At 36.1% G+C, this 25,652-nt stretch overlaps 1 protein-coding gene across 2 annotated transcripts in view; it reads right to left on the bottom strand.

Annotated features, from left to right (window-relative positions):
* Positions 1 to 14,926: 14,926 nt before the first annotated feature.
* The window catches only part of TAF2 (TATA-box binding protein associated factor 2), a 97,368-nt gene continuing 86,642 nt past the window's right edge, over positions 14,927 to 25,652 (bottom strand). Inside the window, exons 24-27 of one of the 2 annotated variants that reach the window (XM_036762678.1) lie at positions 24,335 to 24,490; positions 23,779 to 23,884; positions 21,310 to 21,432; positions 14,927 to 16,476 (exon numbers count right to left, since the gene is read on the bottom strand). In XM_036762678.1, the coding sequence (XP_036618573.1) occupies positions 16,211 to 16,476; positions 21,310 to 21,432; positions 23,779 to 23,884; positions 24,335 to 24,490 (651 nt within the window). In that variant the 3' untranslated portion in view covers positions 14,927 to 16,210. The remainder of the gene's footprint in view (positions 16,477 to 21,309; positions 21,433 to 23,778; positions 23,885 to 24,334; positions 24,491 to 25,652) is intronic. The other variant, XM_036762686.1, reaches the window with a different exon arrangement.

The raw sequence follows: 25,652 nt of genomic DNA, 5'->3' as shown, positions 1-25,652 counted from the left end.
AAAAAGGGAAAAAGTGTGATGATTATCTCTGTAAGGACCCCACCAAGTCAGCCCCTCAATATCTAAGGAATTAGATCACAAATTGACCTGTCCCAAGAGGAAATATGCTCTGATGTACTCCAAAAAACTAATTATTTAGATCCCTGGTCATTAAAACTTCTATCTTAAGGAAGATCTCTGCCTGTTAACCCTTCAAGTTCAGCCCCTGTGGCTGTGACACAATACTGCCACCTGGTGACAACATATTTAAATTGCAATTTCAGACAGTGGGGCTATTGAAAGGGGATAACATCCCTCCCCCTTCAAATGCAAGTAATGACATCATCATGAATATCAAACTACGTCTAACTATATAAGTGCAAAAGTGGGAAGGAGAGTTATTAAAAGTGTCTTAAGGCAATCCCAGCCCCACAGAAACAGCTCAGTTAATGCCTGACAACAGCCAACCCGTAAGGAACATATTTTGGCAGATAAAGCTTGATTTATAATTGTGAAATTCTTTCTTATTGCATCAAAGGATTAAAAAAAAATCTTGGTTTAAGTTTGTACAAAAGTAATTTGAGGTCAGTAAATTTCCAACAGCTTCTCTTCTGGAGGTAAAAAGCAAAGTCTGGTTCAATCATAGGGACCAAAGTGACAAATCCAACTGGCCAGACTTCGAGATCCTAAGAGCCACTTGCCCTTTAGGAAATGAAGGGGCATTAAATGCAAATATTTTCCATGGTTTCCAAGAAAGAAACATGCAGTTCAAAGCATTACGAAAAGCAACAATTAAATGCACAGAGAGAGGAATACAATCCCTTTCCATTAATGGGTTCCATAGTTATTATTAATGCATCTCCATTTACATCCTTCCTCTTTCCCTACTCCCACACCTCCCTTAGCCTGATTGCACAATTCACAAACCTATGCCTTCCCCAAAATATGTATCTTACCCATGGAAACCATCCTGTCTTCCAGCTTTTAAAGCTTCTTTATTTTTTTAAATTTTTAGTGGCTTATTGAAAAATAATATTAAACATTATTACAATCAATGATTTTCTTAACTATTTACATTTTAATTAATTTATTTTAAAATTTATCTAACCCTTTCTTTTCTCTTTAAATTGTAAAATGTTTCATTAAAAATTAACATTAAGCCTCAAGACAATCAACTAACATTCAGTCAACAACCTTTTATTAAACACCTACTATGTGCCAGTGCTGTGCTAAACACTGGGGATACAAAAACAATAGCGAAGCCATCCCAGGCCTCCAAGGAGCTTACACACTAAAGGGGGAAACAAGACCTACACATATAACTACATACAGAATCCATATAAAATGAAGAAAGGGTATTTTTAGGAGGTGGTGCAGGGCAGTCTTCATTGTAGAAGGTAACATTTGAGCTGAATCCTGAAGGAACTAGATTCACTTAGTAAATATTGCTCAGTCATGTCTTTGGTGGGGGGGTTTTGGCAGAGATAGATACTGGAGTGGTTTGCCATTTTGTTCTCCAGCTCATTTTACACTTGAGGAAACTGAGTCAAATAGAGTTAAGTGACTTACCTGTGGTTACATGGCTAGTGTATGAGGCTAAATTTGAATTCGTCTGACTCCAGGGCCAGCGCTCTATCCACTGTGCCACCTACCTGACCCAACTAAATATTTAAATTTAAATTAATTAATGTAATTGCAAAAGATATCGCAGTTTTTTAGTCATTACTTCTACATCACCCTTAGATTTCTGTGTCTCCTCACAAAGGAAACATAACCACTTAAAAATGTCAACCTGATATGGGCACCATCACCTTAAAATAAAATGTTCGAACTATGTCAGAAGCTTTTGGCAGGAATGTACACTTCTGTATTTTTCATTTTAAAAACATGGTTAGCATTCCTAATTAAAAACGCTATTTGAAAAGCCTCTCTTTTTTGGCTTTAACAATGAAGAAGTTTTGTTCCAATTGGTAAAGTAAATGGGGTATGGGAGGAACAGTAAGCAGCACAAGGCAAATAGATCTTCAATACAGGCACCCAGCATCTTCAAATTTTCTTCCGAAAGAATGTACCTACGATATTTTGCCATGAATTTTTAGGTCTGCTGCAAATGTCTGCCTCTACTACAATTTTATTCTCTTGGCCTTGTTTGTCCTCAAGATGAGATAAATAGGAAATGTTGCTTCTTGTGGCATTTAGACTTGCAGTAAAATTAATTCCATCATCTCCTTTCTTTGCCTCTGCAAGGAGAATCTATGAATCAATCATTCTTCAATTTATCTGCAACTCTCTTTTGCATTCTGGTTTATTTATTTCAAGAATATCAATATTAATGTGGTTCCATTCTTCCAAAAGTGGATCCACTGAGACTTGTAGATTTAGGGCTAGAAGGAATTATACTCTAATCCCTGGATTTTCAAGATGAGGACTTGAGGCCCAGGGAGGTCGACTTGCCCGAGGGTAAAGCGGGCAGCAATTAGCAGAAATAGGATTCAATCACAAGCCCTCTGACTCTACATTCCCCATTTTTTCCACTCCAACATTTACTAGCTATTTAAAAAAATGATCTTGAGACCAGACAAAATGGAGCAGTAGGAAGAAGTAATACAACCCAGCTCTCCCCTCACTTACTTCACAAAGACATAGAAAATGCACCAGAATCAACTCCTGGTCTGGCAACTGCAGGAAGAGTCACAGTCAGCCATTTTTTCAGCATATGTTGGCACTGGGAGGGAGACAAAAGGTCTGCCGGAGATTGAGGACAAGGTCTAGCTGATAGAGCCCCGTGAAGAATCTTCCAATCTAGGGACTGAACTGGGCAAGGGCAACATAAGAAAGAAGAGGTACTAGATTCAGCACAGATGTTGTTCAGTCATTCAGGTGTATTGACTCTTTGTGACTCCATTTGGTTAGTTTGTCCTTTTTTGGTTTGGGTTTTTTTTTTTTTTTTGGCAAAGATAAAAATCCCATTTAGGGTTTTCTTAGCAGAGATACTAGAGTGGTTTGTCATTTCCTTCTCTACCTCATTTTACAGATGAGGAAACTGAGGCAAGCAATGCTAAGTGCCTTGCCCAGAGTCACACAGCTAGTAAGTGTTTGAGGTCAGATTTGAACTTAGGTCTTCTTGACTCCAGACCTGGTGCTCTATTCACTTCTCAGCAGATAGTCCTAAGGTTATGCAGGGAGCAAGACAGGTGCCAACTGGGAGGTCTATCATTCATAACCCAGAGCAAGGATTAAATTAAAGGGGGGGTGGGGACCTGTTTATAGGGGTAATGAACCAGGGCAACGAGTTGTCATGGGCTTGAGGCTGTGTGTTAGATGAGGAACAGGAACAGAAACAAGCAGTAGCTATGTAGTTCTGACCCAAAGAGCAGAGTGTGTCCACTGCCAGGCCAATCTGAAACCTGTAGCTGAACAACATAGGGAGGTCAGACCAAGGAGAAGCCTACAGTTCTGTCCCTTGAATCTTCAGAGCCCTCCAGCTACCTTATAGTAGTTGTGGCCCAGCAGCAGATCAAGAGGTCAGTGATCAGATTTTACCTTGAATCAGACCACTTTGGGTTCAGTTAAAACTTGCAGGTCCGCAAAGTGAGTTGCCCACAAAATCACCAAAGGACATAGCATTAAAATAGATGAATACAAAACAGAACCAAGCAAGGTCCACACTCTCCTTCCAGAAGGGCACAGGGCCTGGTCCAAACACAAAGGTCAAATTCAGAAAGCAAAACTGGAGAATGAAAACAAATGAAAACAGAATCCTGTAAAAAGAAACTATTATGGCAAAAGGTATACCCTAAGTACAAACCTGAAGAAAGGAATTACTCCATGTCTTACCTATGAGCAAAGTCTCAAAAAAAAGTTCAGCCACAAAATCAACTAGAATTCATGGAATAACTGAAGCAAGAGATTAAAAAGTAAGAAGTCAAAATTATTTTATAAATTTAATAATAGAACCAGAGGAAAAAAATTGGAAAACAAATGAGAACCATGGAAGAAAGTCTTGGAAAAAAATTAACAGCTTAGTACCAAAGGTACATAATCTTATCCAAGCAACAGACTCTTTGAGAAATAGCATGAACTAATTAGAAGGTAATAAGTCCATAAGACAAGAAGAAATATTAAAAATAATGATAGCTAATATTTATTTAGTGCTGAATATGTGCCAGGCACTGTGCTAACTGATTCGATACTAACCACAACCCTTCAAGGTAGGTGCTATTATTATCCCAATTTTACAGATGTGGAAACAGACAAACAGAGGTTAAATGACTTGCCTAAGGTGACACAACTAGAAAGTGTATACAAGGCTGGATTTGAATTCAGATCTTCCTGATTCCAGGCTAGGCACTCTAACCACTGCACTACCTTGCTTCCCCCAATATCAAAAGACTGAAAAAAAGAGGGAAAAAAATGTAAGGTATTTCATATCAAAAACAAATTAACTGGAAAACAAATCAAAGACAGATCGCCTAAGAATCATTGGCCTACATGAAAGCCATGACAAAAAAAAGAGCCTACACATGATATTTCGAGAAACCATAAAAGAGTATTGCCCAGATCTCTTGGAAACAGAGGACAAAGTGAACACAGAAAAAATATACCATTCACCTCCTGAAAAAAATCCCCAAAGGAAATCTCCTAGTATCAAAATCCAGAGCTTTCAGATCAAAGAAAAAAATCCTGCAAGGAGTCCAAAAGAAAGAATTCCAGGTACTGGGAAGCTACAGTCAGGATCACATATTCAGCAGCTACTGCTATAAAGAAGTGCATAGCATGGAGTACAATATTCCAAAAGACAAAAGATAAAGGCTTACAATGAAAACTAACTTACTTAGCAAAACTGAGTTGGGGGAGAGAGGGAGAGATGGGAAATACCCTTTCCACGAAATAGAGAACTTCCAAGCATTACTCATGAAAAGACCAGATGTATTAGTAGGAACTTTGAAATGAAATATAGGACTCTAGAGAAACATAAGAAGTTCACTCATATGAGTGAAGACTCATAAGATACTAAACAAAGAAGAAGTTTTTATATTCTAATAGGAAAAGATGATAGTGTTCCCTTAGAACCATATTATCAGAGAGACCGAAGGAGTCAAATAAGACAGACTGGGAATAGAGGTTTTTTTATGCTTCAGTGATCTTAAAATAATAAAAGAAAGGAAGGGGGAAAGGAATACAGTAGGAGGTGGAAAAGGAGAGAAAGGGTTATAATATCATATAATTGGGGTGTGCAAGTAGAAGACTATACAAACCAGTAGCAAAGAGTGGGTGGAGATGGTGCCATTTGAAACTCGCTTTCATCAGAGGGAAGAAGACACATGCAGTTAGTAATAGTAGTAGTAGTAGTAGTAATAATAAACATAAACATAAACATAAACTTTTATATTCCCTTTCAGATTTGCAAAGCTGTTTGCAAATTATAATTTCCTTTGATCCTTACAACAACCCTCAGAGATAAGTACTATTATTACCCCTAGTTTACAGATGAGGAAACTGAGGCAAACTGAGCAGAAATTAAGTGAATTGCTGTAATGTTAATGGGATAATAAGATTCCCCCCCCATTAATAGGCCTCACATGGAACCCATTAAGGGAAGCTTGTTTAGAGGAGGCTTGCTTATAGGAAAGCTTTCACACCTTTTGCTAATTTCTAATTAGGCACTGAGTCACGAGGATTGTGATGCCTTCTGACTCTGAGAAGTATATATATACTCTGAGGTGAGGTTTTGCTTTGGGGGTTTGCTTATGAGAAGGATCTTATGATTCCTTGGTCAAGACTCTGAGTAGCTGTCTGTTCAGAACTCCCTGACTACTCAGATGTAAAGGTTCTCTGGATCCAGTGGTGTATGTAAAGTGCATAGCAATATTGCTTTGATTCAGGCAGTTAGAGCCCTGTCTGTTGGTCTTTATTTCTCTATTTGTATTTTCTCTGAAGTTCAGGGTGCTGACTTTTCACCTGAACTTGTGAATGTAATTAAAGAAGATTGTTGACCCCTTAAACAGCTACCTTTCCTAGTAAAGCAGATCTAAGAACCTGTGCTAGCAGCCATCCTGGATATGCCAGTGTGGTATGCGAGTGCCAGCTTGTCCAGGGTCACACAGCTTTAATGTCTGATGTCACATTTGAACTCAGGTCTTCCTGGCTTTAGTTTCAGTATCACAATTGGGTATAGAATGGCATTTCACTCAACAATGAAAAAAGAAGGAAAGAGAAGAGGGGGTAGAATAAGAGAGAGGGAAATTCAGGGAGAGATTAATCACAAGCCACACAAACTCAAACCATGGAGAGTGGATCACCAGGAAGCGTTGAAAAGGAAAGAAAGAAAGAAAAAATTAGCTGTGACTGGGCTCTGGGTGAGGGAAAAAGAGGGTCATGAGAGCAGAAGCAAAATGCTTCAAACCTAGATCTAGTAGGGCTGAGCACTTTCTCACTACCATCTTCTTTACAAATAAAGGGGTCAATAAACAAGAAGGAAAAACATAAAAGAATAGGATACAGGAAAGTACAAAACTGGCGATCATAATTGTGAATGTAAGTAGAATTATCTAAAAATGGAATAGCATGGCAGAATGGATTTGAAAGCAGAATAGGTTGTTCACAACACATTTCAAACATAAAGACTCACAAAGAGTAAAATAAAAAACAAGTTGGGAGTGGCTAGAACAGAGTCTTCATGTTTCAAAGAAAGTAAAAAAGGCAAAAGTAGCAAACATGATGTCAAACAAGGCAACAGCAAAAATAGATTTGAGATAAATGATCAATTAATCAACATTTATTAAGCACCTATGTGCTGGGGGAACTATGTTTCTGTTGTGCTGAAAGATATCAGAGACAACGAATTAATATCAATACTAAATATATACTTACCAAAAGGCATTTAAATACTGAAAATCAGTTAGTGAACAAGCACTTTTTTTTTAATAAGCACCTAGTAGGTGCCTGATAAAAGCTCAGGAAAGTTAAATATAATAGACCTCTAGTGATTTTTTAGTGGGAATAGAAATATTCTATAAATAGAAAATTCTCAGTTGTGCAGAGTACCTTTACAAAAAAGTGACCATGTACTTAGGGCCATAAAAACCTCACAAATTAATTCAGAAAAGCAAAAATATTAAACACAGCTTTTACAGACGACAATACAATAAAAATGTTATTCAATAAGGAGCCACTGAAGAAATGGTTGCAATTAATTGGAGCCTAAATAAATTAATCCTAGTAGGTGAGCACTGTGCTAAGTGCTAGGGATACAAAGAAAGACAAAAGGCCAGTCTCTGCCTTCAAAGAGCTCACAATCTAATGGAGTCAACATGCAAACACCTATGTGCAAAAAAGACATATACAGGATAAATTGAAGATTATCAACAGATGGAAGGCACTAGTATTTAGTGAGATAAGGAAAGGCTTATAGAAAGTTGGATTTTAGTTGGCAATTGAAGGAGGCCAGAGAAATCAGGGAGTAGAGATGTGGAAGGAGAGAATTTCAGGCATGGAGGACAACCAGGGAAAATGCTTAGAGTTGGGAAATGGATCTTCTTGTGCAAGAACATTAAGGAAGCCATTATCACTGGACTGCAGAGCATGTGTGGCTGAGTAAGGTGTAAGAAGACTGCAAAGGAAGTGTGGGGCCAGGTTATGATGAATTTTGAATGCTAAACAGAGGATTTCGTATTATCCTGGAGGTGATAGGGAACCATTGGCTTGTATTGAATGGGGGTGACATGGTCAGACCTGTACTTTAGGAAAATTAATTTGTCAGTTAAGTGGAGGATGGACTGGACTGGGGGAAGACTTGAGTTATGGAGATCAACTAAGAGACTGTTGCAGTCATTCAGAGAGCACAGTTATGATGGCAAGCAGGGTGGGACGTTTTGCCTTTGTTTTTTCTTTAGGAGTGCTTCTCAGCACTAAGGCAGTCAAGTACCTTTGATGAGTCTTGCCTTTCAAATATAATGGCAAGCAAAGTGGACTTTTTGTTGTCTTTTGTTTTGGAATGCTTCTCAGCACTGAGGTAATCAAGTGCCTTTGATGAGTCTTGTCTTTTTGTTTCAATCAGAAGTCTTTCATTGAATCAAGAGTCTTTGATGACCTGCTTAAGAAACAAGACAGGGACAGACCGGGCTCTACACCCTTTTGCTAAGTACGTATTAAGCCCCAGGGCCCTGAAAAGTGTATATGTAATCTTAGGTTGGTGTTTTGTTTGGGGCATTTCACTCATTGGAAGAGTAGTCTCCTGGTTTGGCCAGATGAGATTCTGGGTAGCCTTTAAGAACCCCCCAGGCTTTGAAAACTCAGATATTGGTGCTTCTCTCTCTGATAACTATGTATTTTGATTTGGTCAGACAGATAGAAGCCTGTCTGTTGGTTTCTGTTATTCTCTCTGCTCATAATTCCTGTTTGTAATTTCTGCTTGTATTTTCTTTTCTTTTCTTTTTTTGTTGTTGTAAAAGACTAACTATATTTCCCTCCATCCTATCCTGTCCCCCTTTATTCAATTTTCTCCTTTGACCCTGTCCCTTTTCAAAAGTGTTTGCTTTTGACTACCTGCTCTCCCAATCTGCCCTCCCTTCTATCATCCCACCCTCTTATCCCCTTCCCCACTACCAGAGGGTAAGATACCCATTTGAATGTGTATGTTAATTCCCCCTTAAACCAAATCCGATGAGAGCAAGGTTCACTCATTGCCTTTCACCTACCCCCTCTTCCATTCCATTATAACAGCTTTTTCTTGCCACTTTTCTGTGAGATAATTTACCCCATTCTATCTCTCCCTTTCTCTTTCTCCCAATATATTCTCTCACACCTTAATTTTATTTTTTTACATATCATCCCTTCATATTTAACTCACCCTGTGCCCTCTGTCGATATATATATATATATATATATATATATATATATATATATATATATATATATGTATGTATGTATGTATGTATGTATATTCCCTTCAACTACCCTAATACTGAGAAAGGTCTCATGAATTACAAATATCATCTTTCCATGTAAGAATGTAAACAGTTTAACTTTAGTAAGTCCTTTATGATTTCTCTTCCCTGTTTACCTTTTGATGCTTCTCTTGATTCTTGTGTTTGAAAGTCAAATTTTCTATTCAGCTCTGCTCTTTTCATCAAGAATGCTTGAAAGTCCTCTATTTCATTGAAAATCCATATTTTGCCTTGGAGCATGATACTCAGTTTTGCTGGGTAGGTGATTCTTGGTTTTAATCCTAGCTCCTTTGACCTCCAGAATATCATATTTCAAGCCCTGAAGTCCCTTAATGTAGAAGCTGCTAGATCTTGCGTTATCCTGATTGTGTTTCCACAATACTCAAATTGTTTCTTTCTGGCTGCTTGCAATATTTTCTCCTTGACTTGGGAACTCTGGAATTTGGCTACAGTATTCCTAGGAGTTTGATTTTTGGGATCTTTTTCAAGAGATGATCATTGGATTCTTTCAATTTCTATTTGACCCTCTGGTTCTAGAATATCAGGGCAGTTTTCCTTGATAATTTCATGAAAGATGATGCCTAAGATCTTTTTTTTGATCATGGCTTTCAGTTAGTCCAATAATTTTTAAATCATCTCTCCTTGATCTATTCTCCAGGTCAGTGGTTTTTCCAATTCGCATTGTCTTCCATTTTTTCATTCTTTCGGTTCTATTTTATAATTTCTTGGTTTCTTACAAAGTCATTAGCTTCCACTTGCTCCATTCTAATTTTTAAGGCATTATTTTCTTCAGTGATCTTTTGGACCTCCTTTTCTATTTTGCTAATTCTGCCTTTTAAGACATTCTTCTTCCCATTGGCTTTTTGGAGTTCTTTTGCCATTCGGGTTAGTCTATTTTTTAAGGCATTATTTTCTTCAGTATTTTGGGGGTCTCCTTTAGCAAGCTGTTGACTCATTTTTCATCATTTTCTTGCATCACTCTCATTTCTCTTCCCAATTTTTCCTGTATTTTTCTTACTTGATTTTCCAAATCCTTTTTGAGCTGTTCCATGGCCTGAGACCAATTCATATTATTCTTGGAGGTTTTTGATGTAGGATCTTTGACTTTGTTGACATCTTCTGGTTGTATGTTTTGATCTTCTTTGTCACCAAAGTAAGATTCTATAGTCTGAGTCCTTTTACACTTCCAGCTCATTTTCCCAGCTGATTACTTGACTTTTGAGCTCTTTGTCAGGGTATTGCTGCTTTCAAAGTGGAGAGTGCTCTGTCCCATGCTTCAGGGGTTTTGTGCTGCTGTTTTCAGAGCTACTTCTATTCTGAGGTGGTATGATGCTCCTCTCCTGGCCTGTGCTCTGGTCTGTGAGTGCAGGCACTCCTTTCTGCCATGTAACTACCAGGAGGACTCCCTCTCCACAGCCACCACAAGCTCTGCCACCCTAGCACTCCTTCTCCCCCGAGGGCTGCCAACCAGGACTGTGACCCAGATTCAAGCAGGGCAGAGCACGAGAATGTTGCCTCAGTGCCAGCAAAGAGATCCCTGCACTCCCGCTCCAATCAGCTGCTTGATTCCCCCCACTGTCTGTGGGCCTGGAGCTCTGGAAGCAGCCACTGCCACTGCTGCTGCCACCGCCACTGCTGCAGCTACCTCCACCGCCCTGGGAGCTGGGGCTGGACAGCGTACTTCTCTCACCCAGGTCCAACAGTTTTCCCACTGACCTGCTTAGCTGTCTTTGTTGTTTGTGGTTTGAGCCTGTTTGTTTTTTCTCTGACTTTTTCCCCTGAACTAAGTTAATGCTATATGGACGTTTAATTAAAGTAAGATCGTGAACCCCTTAAAGTTGCTTTCCTTAGAAAAGCAGATCAAAGAACTTGTGCTAGTAGCCCTCCTGTGTGCTGGTGTTATTGACCTTACACAGCCACGGTAGCAGCAAGCAGCATTATTGTTACAACAGTAGAAGGAATGGCAGGTAGTTATAGAATAAGTTTAAATAGGTTATCAGCATCTTTGGAGGTTTGGCCTCAGGAGAGAATCATCTCAGGGCATTAAGTAGCTCAGGGAATGGGATCAGTGGGGAAACTGGTAGGATGGCGTTTCTCTCTTTTTCCATGCCAGCCAGCTGGATAGGCCAGGAGACCAGCAGAGAGAACATAACAGAATGGTATTTTTCTCTGTCTCCTACAATCAGGAAGAGGCCAAATAAGGAGACTGATGTGCAGTGGAATAAATATCTAGGTGCCCTTCTGGAAAGAAAGGTCCCCAGCAAGCAGGAAAGGAGACCAGGATGGGATGCAATGGTGGCTTGTGATGCAATGACTGTATCCTGCAGGTAGGAAGGATCTGATGCAAGTAGGAAGAAGACAGGCAAGGAGACTGACTTTAGGCCCAGTGCTCTTTCCACTGCATCAAAGTTCAGTGAAGAAATACATTTTGCTCTACAGGTAAACTAGAGAAAGGGAAGAGAACAGTTGGGGGAATAAGAGAGAGGAAAACTTAAAATAGTTACTGGGAGAAAACAGTAAAGCTATAATAGTAGGTAAAACTCAATGTACCCCTTTCAGACCTAGACAAACCTAACTCAAAAAAAAGTGAACAAGAAAAAAGTTGATGACCTGATAAAAGCTCGGGAAAGTTAAATATAATAGACCTCTAGTGATTTTGGGGTGGGGGGAATAGAAATATTCTATAAATAGAATATTCTACAAATAGAAAATTATCAGTTGTGCAGAGTACTTTTACAAAAAAAGTGACCATGTATTTAGGGCATAAAAACCTCACAAATTAATTCAGAAAAGCAAAAAATATTAAACACAGCTTTTACAAATCACAATGCAATAAAAATTACATTCAATAAGGAGCCACTGAAGAAATGGTTGCAATTAATTGGAGCTTAAATAAATTAATCCAAAAGAATGAGTCGGTCAAAGAACAAATTATAGAAACAATAAAAAATTTAATTAAACAAGATTAATGAGACATTCCAAAATTTTTGGCATGCTGCCAAAGCAATCTTTAGGGTAAATTTTGTTTTTCTAAACACTGTTGTTAAAAAATGTTCTCTCATTTGAACAGTACCTACTCTTGATTTAATGTTTACAGTTGGGCTAAAAACTATAATGCTAAGAATTTGTCGTTGTTATACCCCACTTCAACCTTCAATTCTGTGGACTTGGAAGGGGGACCACATTGAATTGCTGTTCATTTATATTTGTTTCATTATTTCCATGACCAAAGAAGTCATCAAAGAACTAGAAGCTAAAAAAACAACCAAAACAAACAAAAAAACCAGTGCTGAACCTCTCTATTATCAGTTAGGCGAGTCCTTGGACAAAAGACCCAATCTATCATTGAGACCAGGTTTGAAGTATGGCGGAAATCATCAACAAAAATTTATTAAGCTCTCCTCATGTCCAGCATTAGGGCTTATGTTTGGTTTTCAAAACCTTCAAGATCCTGGGGTCACTGTCCTGTCATAATAATGCATTCGAGTAGGATTTGTATAGGAACTAAAGGCTTTTGATTTTTTATTTCCTTTTTTATTATTACAAATTCGACAAATGTCAACGAACATTTATTTATACAAACAAGAGCAGAAAAAGATAATTGTATAGAACAATATTAATATCTATTGTGTACTACTTGGGCTTTTTTAAAAATAATTTACATTACATTTAATATGGTGGTTCCAACACTGCCCTTATTGTGCCCTAGGCTTCTGTACTTTCAGTATCTTTTATTTTAAAAAAGATTTCATCAATGCTCTTATTTTCATTCTTTTTTGCTATCACTGTCACTAACCCCCTTTCCTCTCTCCTTTCCCTTGCTCCCATAATCCCCTCCTGCCACCCCTTCAAATAAGAAAAACTTTCCTTAGAATAGTTATTTTACTTTAGGAAAATAAATCACATATGTGTGAAAATTAATTTCATCAGCACTTTCCAACCATCACCTCTCCACCAAGAGGTGGAAAGCATTATTCATTAATTACTTAGTTGTGATTAATAATCTCATTAATCATGGTCTTTAAGTCTTCTAATTTTTTCCTATAATGTACAGTGTTAGCCATTGTATGAATTGTTCTGTTCACTTCACTCTGCATCAATTAATACAAGTCCTAGGTTTCTACAATCAAATGTATCCGTTTGGACTTTATTGTGGTATATGATGTGAGATGTTAGTCTAAACCTAGACTAAGTTTAGTCTTAACCTGCCAGACTACTTTCTGGTTCTCCTAGCAGTTTTTGTTGAACAGTGAGTCCTTATCCCAGTATCTGGAGTCCTTTGGTTTAATTAACACTATTCTTTGTTAAATTGCTCCTGGATCTTGTGTACCTAATCTGTTTCCCTGATCAACTTTTCTATTTTTTAACCAGTACCAAATTGTTTTGATGATTGTTAATGTGTGGTACTCCTAGGATCCCTTCCTCCCTGATTTTTTCCAATATTTCTCTTGAGATTTTTGGTCTTTTTTTTCTCAAGATCATATGTTATTTTTCCAGTTCCATAAAGCAACATTTTGGTAGCTTGATTGGTATTGCATTTAATCTGCAAATTAATTTAGTTATTCTTACTATATTTGCATGCCCAAACCAATTGACATCTCCCCAATTATTCAAGTCCATCTTTATTTCTGTAAAGTGTTTTGTAGTAGCATTCACAGAATTCTTGTGTGTCTTGATATATATACTGTGGTTTGTTTTCTTTAAAGAAATCTGCTCTTCCTGCTGGATTGTCTTAGTATGTAGAAAGGCTAATGATTTGTATTTATTTTATGTCCTGTTATTTTACTAATTTTTAAAAATTAATTTTTAATTGAATCTTTAAACCATCATATCATCTTCAAGAAGCTGTACTTTATTTCCTCTTTGCCTATGTTTGTTCCCTCATTTCCTTTTGCATATTTTATTGTTACAGCTAGCATTTTCAGAACTGTTATCAAACAATAGTGATGACAATGGATATCCTTGCTTTGCTTTCAATCTTACTGGAAACGCTTCTATTCCTTCTCCTTTACAGATAATGCTGGCTCTTGGTTTCAGATACATACCATATTAAGAAACAGTTGATTTATTGTTATGCTTTTAAATGTTTTAATTTTTATGTTTTACAAAGTTTTTTCAGCATCTATAATAATTTATTTTTGTTTTTTTAATAGTATGACTAGCTTCCTAATCTTGAAACATCTTTGATTTTCTGGTATAAATCTAACCTGGCAATAGTATATATTTTTATACGTAGTCTTTTTGCTAATATTTTATTCACTATTTTTGTTGTCACTATTTGTAAGATATTGGTTTACAGTTTTCTTTCTCTCCTTTGTCTCTTCCTAGTTCAGGTATCAAGACCATATTTATCTCAAGTAACTTATTTGGTAGGATTATATATGTCCCTATTTTTCTAATTTATATAATGTTGGAATTACTTGTCCTGTCAATATTTGATTAAATTGATTTGTAATTCCAGCTTGTGGGAGAGGTGATTGTGGAGCAGCAGCATGGGGTGGGGAGAGTTCATTTATGGTTTGTTCAGTTTGTTTTTCTAATATTAAAATAATTCAGTAGCAGTTAATTTCTGGTCTTCAAATATTTGACTGACTAGAAGAGAAATTTGGACTGCTTCTTCCCAGAAATGAGGGCTAAATTCAAATGTATGGTAGTTTCAAGGTACAAGTTTGCATTCAATAAAATAAATAACTTCCAAAGGACAAATGATGTCCAAAAATGTAATGGATTGCCTTGGAAGGCGGTGCACTCCCTGATACTGGCAATTTTCAAAGCAGGAAGCTTTGATTTACATAATAAGGATGTCAGAGATAGATTTATGCTTCAGGCAGTTTATTGGCTAAAATGATCTTTGAAGTCACACTTTTAATTGTAAAGCTTTCTAAGATTCTATATACTAGAACTAGTCTGCCCTTTAATCCCAGCATTCCAGTGAGCTAAGTTTTTTTATTCTTTTAGTAGCTTCAGTATTGTTTTAAAAAAGGGATTCACTGCACAAAGTTCATAAAAAAGCATTTATTAACATTTTTCAAACACAACAAAATGGAACTAAAAGTTCTATTGTAAAAAGTATATTATTGGGTCCCCTTTGAAATATCTTTACTGTGAAGAAGCATTTTTAAATTATTTTTATTTTTCATCTCCCTATCAAGAGGGAGAAAATGTTAAAAAATAAAAACACTGCTCTTTGAACTAAAAGGTAAAGGAAGGAAAGTAGTAAGGTCAATGAAAATAAAGGCAAACCCATTACAATATAATGATTAAATTATATTACCAAATTGTTTCCTATGTATTTTAAAAATGGAAATATGGTGCGTGCTCACATGAGTGCCAAATTATGGATGACACTGTTAATAGGTAAATTTACCTTTTAAAAGTTCCAAACCACTGTTAACTCAGGGATAACTTTGCACTATAGAAAAAGCACAGACATTTTGAAATATATGTCAACAAGAGCATGTGTTGGTACTTATCCATTTCAAGACTGCCGATATTTAGCAAAGAATATTTTATACATATACATATATATGTACATATATAATTACATTTAATGAAGAAAAAAGCCACCTCACCAAAAAAAAAAAAAAGGCAAACTTTATTGCAATTATAAAATCTTGATTTAGGGACTCATCACGTATTAGGTAATTTCTCATAAAATTACAACAACATAATTACATAATTGCGAATTTTAAAATGTAGATATTCATAATAAAAATCTGCATCCTAAGAATTTGGTTTTTAAGGGAGAAAGAAAATAATTTATTCTCTCTCATAAATTCTGATGCTCAATTTCAGATGTTAATACAAAGACACTGCAATGGAAAAAACAGCTATAGGGAAAGCCTTTGTCTTCTCGGTAAGTCCAAATGCTGTTATATAATACTGTACTGGAAACAGTGGCTTCACCACAGATCTGGCAGTGGCTTCTGTTTAAAACATAACTTTGCTTCACAACATCCATCCAAAGCTATAAAACATAATTGACTCTGACAGTACACATGAAAAGCATGATATGTAGGGGGACAGCCTATGCGCATGGGGGCTCTTACGAAGAGAGAGAAGTTTTCTAAATTGTTTTAAAGGAAGAAAGGGAATGAAATTGTTTACCTGGAACCAGAAAATACCTTTTCCTAATAACAGTTCAATTACATAACTAAAAGTAATGTAAATCAAATGTTTAGAATTTGATTCTGAAATTTCAGGTGAGGCAACACTCCTTTTGGGACTATTCTTCAGAGGACAATACTCTACGTTCTCCAGACAAGTCCTCTCTGTCACAGCCTTCAATCAGACAGAGATGGCGAACGAACTGACCGGCCGCTGGCTGGACTATTAGAAAAAGTGAAAGGTTCCTTTTCTTTTTCTTTGCTGTCATGCTTATGCTTGTGTTTATGCTTATGTTTGTGCTTTTTCTTCTTTTTCTTATGTTCATGGTGATGGTGATGATGGTGGTCACTGTGTTTGGATGAGCTTGGCTCTTTAGTGAACACTGAGAGTGGTGTGGTTGGTACCGACAGCACACTCATCTCCAAAGAAGATTGTTCTTTACCTACAAGGCAAAGGTGCAAATGGAATTCATGATTAATAAGGGAAATGACATTAAGTAAAAGTGAAAGGCTGTGTACAGGGACAAACTGGCTCCAGAAAGCTTATCATTCCAACACAGCTATGTAACAAGAGTTAAGAAGTTCTTTTCTTAATGAGAGACGCTACTACCAAGAATCTAATAATTAACAGGTCGTTTTGAGCCCTGTGATCAGGCAGCTACAAATTTAATACCTCATATCTAATAAAGGTTTTACATGAGCATCGTGAGATATCACAGTTCAACAAAATATGGTTGACATATGTAGATTATCTTAAAAGTACTATATAATAATGATCTTTAGATGCTTATGTGTATACAATCATGTAGAAAAGACAGCATTTCTTCTTAGGTGCTTTGGGACTGATGTGGTAGCATTCCACTGACACCACTTGGAGAATTAACTATTCATAAAATAGAGCATCAATGAATACTAGTTGCTAACAATGAAACCTCAGTTTGAAACTGAGAAACTTTTCTCCTCCTTAAGGTAGGCTTTATCATTGATTATAGTGAAAGCATTTTACTCATTGCAGTAATTCATAGAGGAAAGTCAGATCATAACCTAATAGGCCTGGGAGGAAAAACTACATTTGTAGTAGCCTCCAAAATGGAGATGACCACCAACGTGCCAGAAGTTGTTAGTTTGGGGAAAGGGGACCTCACAAAAGATGGACAGAGGGTATAATTTGTCATGTTATTAATCCTGACTTGCACATCAGAAGTAGCAAAAATATACGATCAAAGACATCTATCCAGGAAAAAAAAAGATAGCTGGTAACACGGTGTGAGCGACGTAACAGATGGACAGTCCAAATGCCGTACTTGTATTAAAAAAATAATAAAAGAATAAAGAAGGCTCCTGCCGTAATGGGTAGATCATCTAGGAATTGTGATCAGAAAGACAGAAAAGAATTGCACAGGACAAGAAGTCAAGGATGATACGACCTGCACTAGAGGAAGCCCTTGAACACTGATGAGATTGTGGATCTATTAAAGTATTAACAGACCAACTTACCCAATTGCCTCTCAAATCAAAACACCTCTAAGCTAAGGATGTAGTGCATCTGGCTGAGCAGATATTTCAGGTCAGGCTTTTAAGACTGGGGCATATGATTTTTTTGGTATGGTGATACTGAACAGAACTGAAGTTCAAATTACTGCTTGGTAAGAAGAACAGCTAGCTAAAATTGTGAATATTGATGATCATAATAAAAAGAAATCAAAAATAAAAAGAAATCTTTGTGGTAACTTGAGTGATGTACATAACAGGATTTCTTCCTTACTTCTTGCTAAGGGATTCCAGTCTTAATCACTGAGCATTACATAGAATCTATCAAACATGGAAAATATCATTCTAGAGATCATTCTAGAACAGTCCCAATGTAGGGAATCCAAAAAAGGACCAAGGAAAGAAACGTATCTTCCTTTTCAGCTCTTGTAATGCAATTGGCACTTCCAATCTATAATTCTCTCATTCACTCTAAAAAATGCTGAAGTTGGAATAAACTCTTGTAGTAAGGTATCGGTTCCAAGGAGAGCTAGCAATATGCTTAGGCATTCTTAGATGCCCCTGGCTCTCAGTTCTTTATACTGTATCATCCACCCATTTTTGGTGACCTACTTAAGTCCTGAAAAGTCTAAGAAAATCCATTTTTAAATATAGACTATTGAACTAAGTAACTATACATATTTAATATAAAAGTCAAAGTCACTTAATAGCAAGGTGACTTTCTTAATAGAAAATTAATTCCATTCAGTTTCATACATGGGATGTCAGGTGAATTTTTTCCCCAAACTTAATGTCATTTGAACACCACTATTTTTTTGGCTCAAGAACATTAATTATATGAAAATTTTTCCTGGTTTTTTTAAAAAATGTGTTTTTAGTTGCATAATTTTTCTGTCAGTTATTATCTGAGATAATGAAAATGCAAACTGAGGTGACTTCATTTGGGTAATGAAGCACATTTTGGTTATATTCTTTTAAGATTTCATAAAAATTTCCGAAGGGAGGAATCTTAAGTAGTTCTTTAGCCCATATACTTCTACTTTTGGAGATACACACACATACATACACACACACACACACACACATATACATATATACGTGTATATATGTATGTATGTGTGCGGATACATACGCACACATTTTGCTAAAAATTTAAAATAACTTAGCACGAAGAATGCCTTTGGTTTTTTCACCCTAAAATATGGGAAAACAGGCATAATTACTAAGAGTCCTAGGATCATAGATTTAATTCTGGGAGGGGACTTAGAGGCTATCAAGCCCAACCCTGTCATTCTATCAATTAGGAAACCGAGGCTGAGAGGTTAGGCAATTTTTTCAGGGCCAAAGCCTGTTGAGTATCTAAGGAAGAGTTTGAATTCAGGACTTCCTGACTCCAAGATTAGCACTCTATTTATTGTGCCACCGTGTGATAAGAAGTTTAACTGGTTTGAGTGGGAAGTTTAGTTACAAATGTTCATAAATAATTATTAAAAAACTCCTTTGGGCTCCCTTCTCATTACTTAAGTCATCTTAACATATATTACAGGTCTTCTTGCTTCCTAGTTGGCTACCTTCATGCTCTAAGAATCTCTAGTTTTCTCCTACAGTTAAGAGTTTTTTTTAGCATTGTCTAATTCTAAACACTTCTCTAGCTTGATGACGAAAAGTTAATAATTATGTTAGAACCCACACATTCAAAGCAGATTATGCCAAATGGATATATGAGTGCGATAGTGTGTATTCTGTTCCAAACAATGCTTGTAAACCACTTCAAAAACTCAATTCTGTACTCGATGGCCTTATACGTTTTACAACAATTTGGATGACTAAATCTCTAGTACCTCTAAACTAATATACAGTAAACGTATAGAGAACTCCATGCATCAGCTCCTGAGATAAACCAGTCTATCATGTTTCTGTGCTTCAATCTCTCTGGCTAACAGGGGCCAATACTCATATACAAGAAGTATCACACTCAAAAGGTTATTGCTGAGCAGGGCCTCAGACTTCAATTCGTAAGGGATTATCTTATGTGATCTTTTAAAATAACATGGTGTTACTACAAAAGACTTCATAACAAAATAATGGAGAGTAATTATGGAAAGAAGTGAAATCCTTATTGCTTGGCACAGGTAAATATCCCAATTCACTCCATAACTAGAAAGAAGTCTAAATGGTCAAACGATATGGAGAGGCAATTTTCAAAAGAAAAAAATCAAAGATATCAGTAATCATGTGAAAAAATGCTCTAAATCGCTACTGATTAGAGAAATGAAAATTCAAACAACTCTGAGATACCATCTCAGACCTATCAGACTGGCTAACATGACAGAAAAGGAAAATGACAAAAGCTGGAGGGGATATGAAAAAACTGGGACACTAATGCACTGTTGGTGGGGTTGTGAACTAGTCCAACCATTCTGGAGAATAATTTGGAACTAGGCTCAAAGGGATATAAAACTCTGCATCCCCTTTGACCTAGCAATATCACTACCAGGTCTGTAACCCAAAGAGATCAAAGATAAGGGCTTTCCCTTTTGACACATATGTACAAAAATATTTACAGCAGCTCTTTTTGTGATGACGAAAGAAATGAAAACTAAGAGAATGTCCATAAACAGCTGAACAAATTGTGGTATATGATTATGACAGAATATTATTGTGCTATAAGAAATGATAAGAAGGGTGGTTTCAGAAAAATCTGGGAAGATTTATATGAACTGACGCAAAATAAAGTGAGAGAGAGGAGAACATTGTACACAGTAACAGCAATATTGTAATGATAACCAACTGTGAAAGACTTAGCTACTCTGATCAACATAATCATCCATGACAATTCCAAAGGACTCATGATGAAAAGTGCTATTCACCTCCAGAACTGATCTGGGTGCAGATGGAAGTATATTTTTTTTTACTTTATTTTGCTTGCTTTTTTTTTTTTGGTATGGTTAATGGGTACTGTGTTTCTTGACTTCTTGATGGATAGAGAAGAGGACAGAGGGAAGGAGAGAATTGAGAGAAGAAACTGAGAATAAAAATTTTAAATAAATTTTAAAAAAAGAAAACAGAATAGTTGTCCCCTAAGAGTTCATTAGTTTCTGTTTATTCTGTATTTGGACTATAATCCTCTCTTTGTAATCAACAGGGGTGTAGAATAAACACATCTTAAAACAGTCACCCATTCCCCTTCCCATGTTTTTATAGCAAGAATCTCTAAAAATAAAGAAATTAAGAATACTTCTAATTAGCATTCTCTCTTGTGTAAGCTCACTACATAAAATCGATAACTTCTGTGCTCTAAATCTAATAGACTGCTTGAACAACAGTATCACAAAATAAAATCAATAGTATAATAAAAAGGAAATGTTTTTTTAAATTTAATATGTGCAGTCTTTGGCCTTATTATTATGTAATAACTGAGTGCTTTTTAAGGAACAAACAATCCTCAAATGGTGATGAGTAACAATAGAATTCACTGCAGTTTATATTCCTAAAAGGGATAAAAAGGAAGGTCTGACCATTTTAGTTGGCATGCAGCACTATTACATCATCCAAGATATCTTGGAGTTAGAAAAACATATATAGCTGATTCTTTAGAACAGGTAAAATACTCAAGTTTTTAAGATTCTTTATTTTTTTGCATTTAATAATATTGCAAAGTTCAAAGGTACAGATTTAGGAGATTTATTGTTCTAATGAGATAATGTATGTAAACAAATCGTATACCTTAAAATGCTAAATAAACATGAACTATTAATATTTGTGAGTAAGAAAGTAAATCTTACCTATTCCTTTGCGAGACATATCCACACCCCACTGAGGTTTTGTAGAAGCTGTGACATCACAGCCTGGTGAATGTTGAGGCATCAAAGCAGAGCGGGAGCTAGGTGGCCTCAATTTTGAAAGACCTAAAAAGGCCAAACAAACAACAAAAAACCCAACCATGGATTGACTTATTTTCAAGATAGCAATTAACACACTGACATTATTTTATGATGCTATAGTTCAAGCAGTATATTAGGTTTAAAAACACAGATGTTATTGATTTTATCTGGTGAGCTTATACAACGGAGAATGTTCATCAGAAGTATTTCTTAATTTTTTATTTTGAGAGACTTTCGCTAAAAAAAAAAAAGGTGGGGGGGGTATGGGTACCTCTTTTAAATTGTGGTGTTTATTCTACTCCCCTGTCAATTATAAAGAGAGGATTATAGTCCACATAAAGAATAAACAGAAGTGAAAAACTCTCAAGAAACAAAGACTGTTTTCTTTTTAAAATTTATTTAAAATTTTTATTTTCATTTCCAAATTCTCTCCCTCCCTCTAGTTTCTCCCCAACCTGTCAAGAAGGCAAGAAATACAATACCCATTAACCATGCTGGGAGAAAAAAGCAAGAAAAATAAAGTGAAAAACGTATGCATAAAATTTATGCTAAATTTAAAAAAAAATAAAGAAAAGGAAAAAGAACCTATTTGTACAAAAAAAAATTATAGTAGCTCTTTTTGTGATGACAAAGAATTAGAAACTGAATGGATGTCCATAAATTAGGAAATGGCTGAACAAGTTGTGGCATATGACTGTCACAGAATACAACTGTGCTATAAGAAATGATGAGCAGACTAAATCGCTATTGATTAGAGAAATGCAAATCAAAACAACTCTTAGGTACCACAGGTCTCCTGTCAGATTGGCTAACATGACAAAACAGGAAAACGATAAATGCTGGAGAGGATGTGGGAAAATTGGAACATTGTTACATTGTTGGTGGAGTTGTGAACAGATCCAGCCATTCTGGAGAGCAATTTGGAACTATGCCCAAAGGGCTATAAAAATGTGCATGCCCTTTGACAGGAATACCACTTCTAGGGCTGTATCCTAAAGAGATCACACAAAGGGGAAAGGGACCCATAGGTACAAAAATATTTATAGCAGCTCTTTTTGTGGTACTAAAGAATTGGAAATCAAGGGGATGCCCATCAATTGGGGAATGGCTGAGCAGGTTGTGGTGTATGAGTATAGTAGAATACTACTGTGCGATAAGAAATGTGGAAGACATGGACTTCATAATAACCTGGAAAGAACTACATGATATGAGGCTGACTAAGATGACCAGAACCAGGAGAATATTGTACACAACCACAGACATACTGATTCTGTGATGATTGGCTTTGATGGACTTGGCTCTTCTCAGCAATGCATGGTTCAAAGATGGCCCCCAAGGTCTCATGATGGAAAGAGCTATCTACACCAGATAAGGAACTATAGAGTCTGAATGCAGATTGAAGGAAACTATCTGCTCTCTCTTTTTTTGTTTTCTATGTCTTTTTTTTTAGTTTTGCTTCTTCCTTCTCATGATTCACTCCATTGATTATGGTTCTTTTTTACGACTGGACTATTGTGTAAATATGTGTAATGTGTAGGTATAAGTAGAATATATATCAGATTCCATGCTGTTGTGGGAGCAGTGGGGAGAAGAAAATTTGTAACTCAAAAACCTGTGGAACTGAGTGTTGTAAACTAAAAATAAAAAAAATCTAATTCTTGGTAAAAAAAAAATGATAAGCAGAATGCTTTCAGAAAATCTGGGAAGATTTATATGAACTGATACAAAGTAAAGTGAGCAGAACTAGGAAAACATTGTACACAGTAACAGCAATACTGTACAATGATCAACTGTGAATAACTTAGCTCTTCTCAGCAATACAATTATCCAAGAAAATTCCAAAGGACTCATGATGAAAAATGCTATCCACCTCCAGAACTGATGAACTCTGAGTGCAGATGGATGCATATTTCTTTTATGATAGTTGGCGGGAAGTGTTGGCCCCCACACCCCAGGAGATGATTCCCAGGATGATGTCCACAAGGGTTGGGCTGGAAGGAGCATGTTATAGGGTTCTTGTGATTTCCTGCCTGTTTGACGGTAGTCACCCAGCAGTAGTTGCTGGTGGTGAAGAAGGCAGGTCCCCACCTTCACCAAACATACTTACTGTGCAACCACAAGAAAGTCACTTAACTTCTAAGTGCCCAGGCAGCTGTTTGAGACAATAAAGTTCTAAAGAGGAGTTTCTATCCAAAGAGTTCCCTACTCAAATAAAATAAAAAGTCCAGACCAAAACAATCTTGTTTTTAAAAAAATCTATGAATACTGTAAGAAGATCTAATAATTTTCATTGCACACTTTTAAACTTGTTATGCCCCAAAATGTTTAAAAACATATATCATCCCTCTGCATGGTGCAAACTTATTGTACCTGGAGTTGATGGCCTTTCCAGCATGTTCAAATGATGATAAATAAAAGCTTGACTATCATGAACAGTATCCATGTCAACCTCCTCCTCCTCCTGAGAATTTGAGAACTGCAATATACCAACAGAATAAAGGAAGGGGGAAACAATGAATCACTTTAATATAATCTCTTAAATTCCTAGGAAAGGGAACACAGGGCATGCCCCCAAATAACCACAAAGACAGTCTTCTTACCTCAGGAAAGCATTAGAATGAGAAAGGATTAGGTATATTATTAGTGGGGAGAAAAAGGAAATCTGATTAAAAATTTACAAGTAACTAATCTGTTCTATTGTGAGAAGTAGTGAGGTCTATAGTAGAATTTCACAAATAAGACAGCTACATGCTAATTTAAATTAAAGAATTGGCTAGATTGCCCATGTTTCACTTGCTTGATCTTTGACAATATGATTTATCCCAGATAGCTTGGAAGAAAAAGAACATTATAATTACGTGAAAAGATTTTCCAAGAAGATGAATATCCTATATTTCTTAGTTTAGTTTTAACCTATGTTCCTTACTCTGATTTTGAGTTTCACTTTACTGTTATCGTCATTCTTCTCCAATATTTGACCAGGTTCTAGTGGGGACCCCAGTGGTGTGTCAGATTTCCTCTTCACTCCCTGTTGATGAGCTGATAAATTAGCTGATGCTTCCTTGGCAAGGTGATCTTCTTCCTGAGGCACCATTCAAGGTCAAAATTAGATTTTTTTTTTTGAAGACAAACAGCCCATAGTATACCTAAAATTAACATAATGGCTAAAGCTACCATGCAAATTAGAGTAGCCCAGTATCTAAAAGTTACTAGGCAATGGGCTTAAAAAGAACTTCTCTGCTAAAATCTTTTAGATTTTTAATTTTGGGGGAGAGATTTGCATATCATTGATTTTTCAGTGCATGAATCCATAAGAGCATATTTTTTACTTAGTAGCTGAGAATTATGGGAAGCATAAAAGGGAGAAATATGAAAAATAAGATATAAATTAGTAAATGTGGACTGGTGTTGGAATAGATTGTTAACTGATGAAATTATTATGAAGTCCATACATTTTAAAAACATATAGAGGAAGAATGAGATATCATTAACAAATATCTTACCCAAAAGAATTTTTTCTTAAAATTTTATATTCTATATACATTTCATAAGTAAAAATTTAGCTAAAAAATCCATGTGGATATGTGAAGTTTAAAATGAACCTTTATAACAGAGAAAAAATTTAATTAAGATATCAGTTTTGACATGTTTTAAAGTTTTAGAGATACCATTAGAAACACCGGTTGGAAAAATTACTTAGTCTGCATTTTGGGGTAAATGAAGTCTACAGAGCTTAAGATTTTTGATTATCATTTAGAAAATTCTTGTTTGTAAAATTTCTGGATACTCCCATAAATCAATGTGGGATTATGCAAGAAAATATCTGCAAACTGTTCTTATCCTTGGACTAAGTGATCCCACTACTAGATAAATTACCTTCCCCCTGTCAAAGAGGCCAAAGACAGAAACAAAGGTTCCACGTATACCAAATATGCAGAGTGGCGTTTTTGATAGCAAAAAAACAGAAACACAATATGTAGCCTTCAAGAGGGGAATATCTGAATTCACTGTATTATATATGTATGTAATGTAATGTTACTGGGCCAAAACAATCAATAGATATGAGGAATACAGAAAAACATAGGAAGACATATGAACTGATGCAGGACAGAGAATGAAACCAATACATAAAGTGACAATATCTTTAGAAAATACTAAAAATGCAGCAAAAACCTAATTACAATGTCCACCTAGAAAACTGATGATGATATACACTCTTGATCTCAATAAAGAAGTGAGGAACT

The sequence above is a fragment of the Trichosurus vulpecula genome, chromosome 1 (genome assembly GCF_011100635.1).
Source record: "Trichosurus vulpecula isolate mTriVul1 chromosome 1, mTriVul1.pri, whole genome shotgun sequence".
Lineage (NCBI taxonomy): Eukaryota > Metazoa > Chordata > Mammalia > Diprotodontia > Phalangeridae > Trichosurus > Trichosurus vulpecula.
Note: the sequence above shows the minus strand (reverse complement) of the source record. Positions and strands in the feature narration are given on the sequence as shown.